Below are 3794 nucleotides of genomic sequence, written 5' to 3' on the forward strand. Positions count from 1 at the left end.
GAAATAGCTTCTAAATGACAGCTTGTGAGTTTAAGTCCATATTATCGTTCATAACAGTTTCTGTGACCCGCAGCCCGATCCAAACTTTACAAATGTAAATGTTAAATTTAAATGTATTTGTGCCTTTGAGAAGATGTAGGACAGCGATTCTAGCTCTGTACAGATGTTTATTCTGTTTTGCAAAAGTTTGGGTGAACGATGGTCAAAGGTCAGAAAAAATGAAGATTACATCATCGTCAAACTGTGTTGTCAAACACAATTTTTTCCTCGCTGAAATAGAAAAAACACAAGAAAAACGCAGCAATGGAGGGAGGATGAACTTGAATAACAAACCTTACAATTTTCGCAAGTATTATCTTTTAAATGTTTAGACATTTTGTCTTAAGTTTTAATGCCTTTAATACCTCTTTAGGTTGAGCATTTTCTGACATTTCTAGTCATTTGCTTGATTATCTTTTGTTTATCTGAAAGCATATAAGCTTTTTCTTTTTTTTTTACACAGTTTCACTTTTGATTGCCTCACTTTTTTTTTACTTGTCTTTACTGTTTTAGTATAACAAACTTTCATGAAAAACAGACCAAGTGATCTAGAAGGATTTTCAAAGTTGTAAAACCTAATATTTCTAACACTAATAAGTAAAAATGGTAAGGTATGGCGCACTGTGTTGTATAAATCAGCCCAGAAACTTGGCTTGGATTTAATTACATAACTGTGTTATGAAATATCGCCAACAAACCTTCATGTGCTGATAAAAGTTGAACAAATAGACCAGTGCTTGTTGTGTGTAAAATAAACCCTACTGCTGCTGCTGCTCAGAGTGTGGTGTCAGCAGGGGGAGCACCTGCCACTGCTGCTGCTGCACGTGTGCTCCCTCATGACAGCCATGACTTTTCACTGGAGGAGACAAAGGAGCAAGAACAAGTAAAGTATGTAGGTTATAAGTGCTGAGAGCAGCATCAGCATCAGCATTGTTAAACACCTCACACTTTATGCTTATTTATTTGTTTACAGTATTTTAGAAAGTTATCTTTCCACCTGCAGCCAGGTTATTTATCGTCACATATTGCGTACACATATCATTTTTCAGCATTCTTTGCAGTAACTTCAGTGTAAAATTAGATAGCCCCTCCACCCCTTTCCCCCAAATACACTCAAAACAAATACTCTACTATACTATACACAAAGAATTCTGCAGGTCGTTCTTCACAGGCTTGTGTAGAATTGAATAGCATTGGAGAATATTACCAGACCAAACATGCCTTTTATTACATACAATGTTAAATGTGAACCATGGACATTTCCTTTAAATTGTAGAAAACACATAGGACAATCATTGGTGTTTTGTTTAGTTTTTTAAATTTGAATATGTTAGATTGTTAGGTTGTTGTCTTTACAAATGTTACTAGTATTTCAGGCATTTGGCAATTTATCCAATAAAAAGGACTAAAAAGTTGTCAAAAATGTATAAACCAAATCTCAAATACCATTAAGAAGCTTCTTTATAAATCAATGATTTATTTATATGCTACTGTTTAAGACAGCATCATCACTGTTGTCATCACCATCATCATCATCTTCATCTTCTTCCTCTGTCTTTTGCAGACAGTATTGATCACTCCTGAACTGTATTTGCAAGTTACTGGTTAACTAAGTAGTTAATAATTCATTGATTAATCGACTAACTATTGAAAAACCCAAAGTCTAATGATTAGTATTTATGATAACATGTCTGTACAGAAAGTTTTAAATTATATAGTACATGTCGTACAAGTCTGGTGTTTATTTTATTTGACTTGTCATTGGGCTAATAAAGAATGACTTTATCTTTACTAAAAACAATAATTTGATAAGAAATTAGATAGATAAATAGATAGATAGATAGATTAAGGACGGATGAGAAATAGACTAATAGACTCTTAATAAAAGTTTTTTTTTTTCATTTTAAACACATTCAATATTAGGTGTCAGCAAATAAATTTGAAGCTTAATTTGCAATAAATTAGTTAAATATTTTCCTATCAATCAATTCACTATTTTAATGATTACAAAAATGCTACTAATGTAGTACAGATGGCAAAAATATAACATTTAAGAATGAGTTTATGTAAAGAAGAAGAAGAAGAAAAAATAATCAATACAACTAGTCGATTTTCAGAAACAGATGTCAATTTATTTTGTAACAGATTATCGATTAATCAACTAATTTGTTAAGCGTATGAAACATAATTTTAAAGCAAATGTGAACAACTCTCTTGGCCACACAGCCACCAGCACCTTTATTATTTTTTTTCTTTTTTTGTGTCTTTTACAGACATTATCGATCAGCCCGGGACTTTTTTGACGTCACTATTGATAACTTTGCCAAATCACAAATGAAACAGTCGAGTTTATGTGGAAGACGCAGGGACGCTGTCGGTTTTTAATTTTTTTTTAGTTGCTCCAGATTAAAACCGTGCTGTGGGACTTGTAAAACATTTGTCAGGCCTCTAGTGTTTTTTTTAACCCCCCGGTAGTTGTTTTTAAAAAAAAGGGGAGGGGCGGGGGGTGAAGGAAGGAAGGAAGGAAGGAAGGAAGGAGGCAAAAATCCAGCCCACATATTTATTGCAGCCGCTGAAAAAACTCTCCTCAGAAGAGGAAGATGGCCGCCGATGTAGGATCGATGTTTCAATATTGGAAGAAATTTGATCTACGGCGGCTGCAGGTTAGTGCTTTCCCCCGCTTTCCCTCGCTGCTTCAGCGGTCAGTCTAAGTGCTGCGTCCCCGGCCATGAGTCGCTGGCTGCCGGTGCGAGCGTCAGACTGTGGCCGCTGGTGTTTTCTTTGCATTGATAGTTATCAGGGAATTGATCCCATGCTCTCCCCTCTCTCCCTCTCCCTCTCTCTCTGTGTGTGTGAGCCTTTGTTCGGTTCAATCATTGATCAGCAGCAGCAGCAGCAGCGGCAGCAGTAGCGGTGTGTTCACACACTGAAGTGGCATCAGCACCGCGGACAGCACTGCTGCTGCTGCTCCTCCGCCGGTGTGTTGTACTTTCTCCTTTTCATTCTCCACTCTTCATTCCACTGACATCCACAGGAAACTTTTCATTTCCTCAGCTCTTGGACGGAGCTCTAACTTTTGCCGTGCTGTAAACGCTGTCTGTCTGATGCGATTTGTGTCGACGCTCGTCTCTTCTTCTGCTGCTTCTTCATCTCCCAGTAGGCTTTACTCCAATTCTTCTACTATTTTACTTAATTTCATGACAACAGGTTTTGATGCCTTTAACTCTCCTTTAACTCACAAACCGGTTCGTTGTGCATGTGCTGGATTCATTTCCTGCAGGGTCAAGTTCATTCTAGGGCAGCTCTGTTTGGCTGGTTCACTAAAACTGACAGTTTCTCTTTCTTGTAACTGATATTATATTTATGTATAAAGGCACAATGCACATTATTATATATACCAGATGACAGATATAGGCACATTAGTTAGTCTTAGACATACTGTAAATACCTGTACATTTTCATGTGCACATGTGCACAGTAAACAACAGTGGAGTGGCAGTGCAGGTTGTACATTGGTCCGTGTACGGTTCTTTGTACAGGGCATTGTATTAATTTTTTCTACAAATTAGCTGTTTGAGGACATATAAAGTACATAGAGTTCAACGTTTGGCTCCAATAGAAACAGTGAAGTTAATTTCTGTGAAATTCATTGTGTTTTCTTTCTGTCTTTTGTTTATAACGAACTTAATTCGTCTCATATTTGAGGACTGTCGTCCGTGTGTAGTTCTATGTACAGTCTGTTCACAGTTCAGCAG

General features: G+C 36.9%; 1 protein-coding gene across 5 annotated transcripts in view; it reads left to right on the plus strand.

The window, feature by feature from the left end:
* Window positions 1–2527: 2527 nt before the first annotated feature.
* cux2b (cut-like homeobox 2b) overlaps window positions 2528–3794 on the plus strand; it is a 104919-nt gene continuing 103652 nt past the window's right edge. For 4 of the 5 annotated variants that reach the window (XM_017043048.2, XM_017043050.2, XM_017043049.2 and 1 more), the window contains exon 1: window positions 2528–2702. In XM_017043048.2, the coding sequence (XP_016898537.1) occupies window positions 2640–2702 (63 nt within the window). In that variant the 5' untranslated portion in view covers window positions 2528–2639. Of the gene's footprint in view, window positions 3196–3794 lie in introns of all 5 variants that reach the window. The other variant, XM_025053056.1, reaches the window with a different exon arrangement.

Source organism: Cynoglossus semilaevis, chromosome Z, assembly GCF_000523025.1.
Source record: "Cynoglossus semilaevis isolate Cse_v1.0 chromosome Z, Cse_v1.0, whole genome shotgun sequence".
Classification (NCBI taxonomy): domain Eukaryota; kingdom Metazoa; phylum Chordata; class Actinopteri; order Pleuronectiformes; family Cynoglossidae; genus Cynoglossus; species Cynoglossus semilaevis.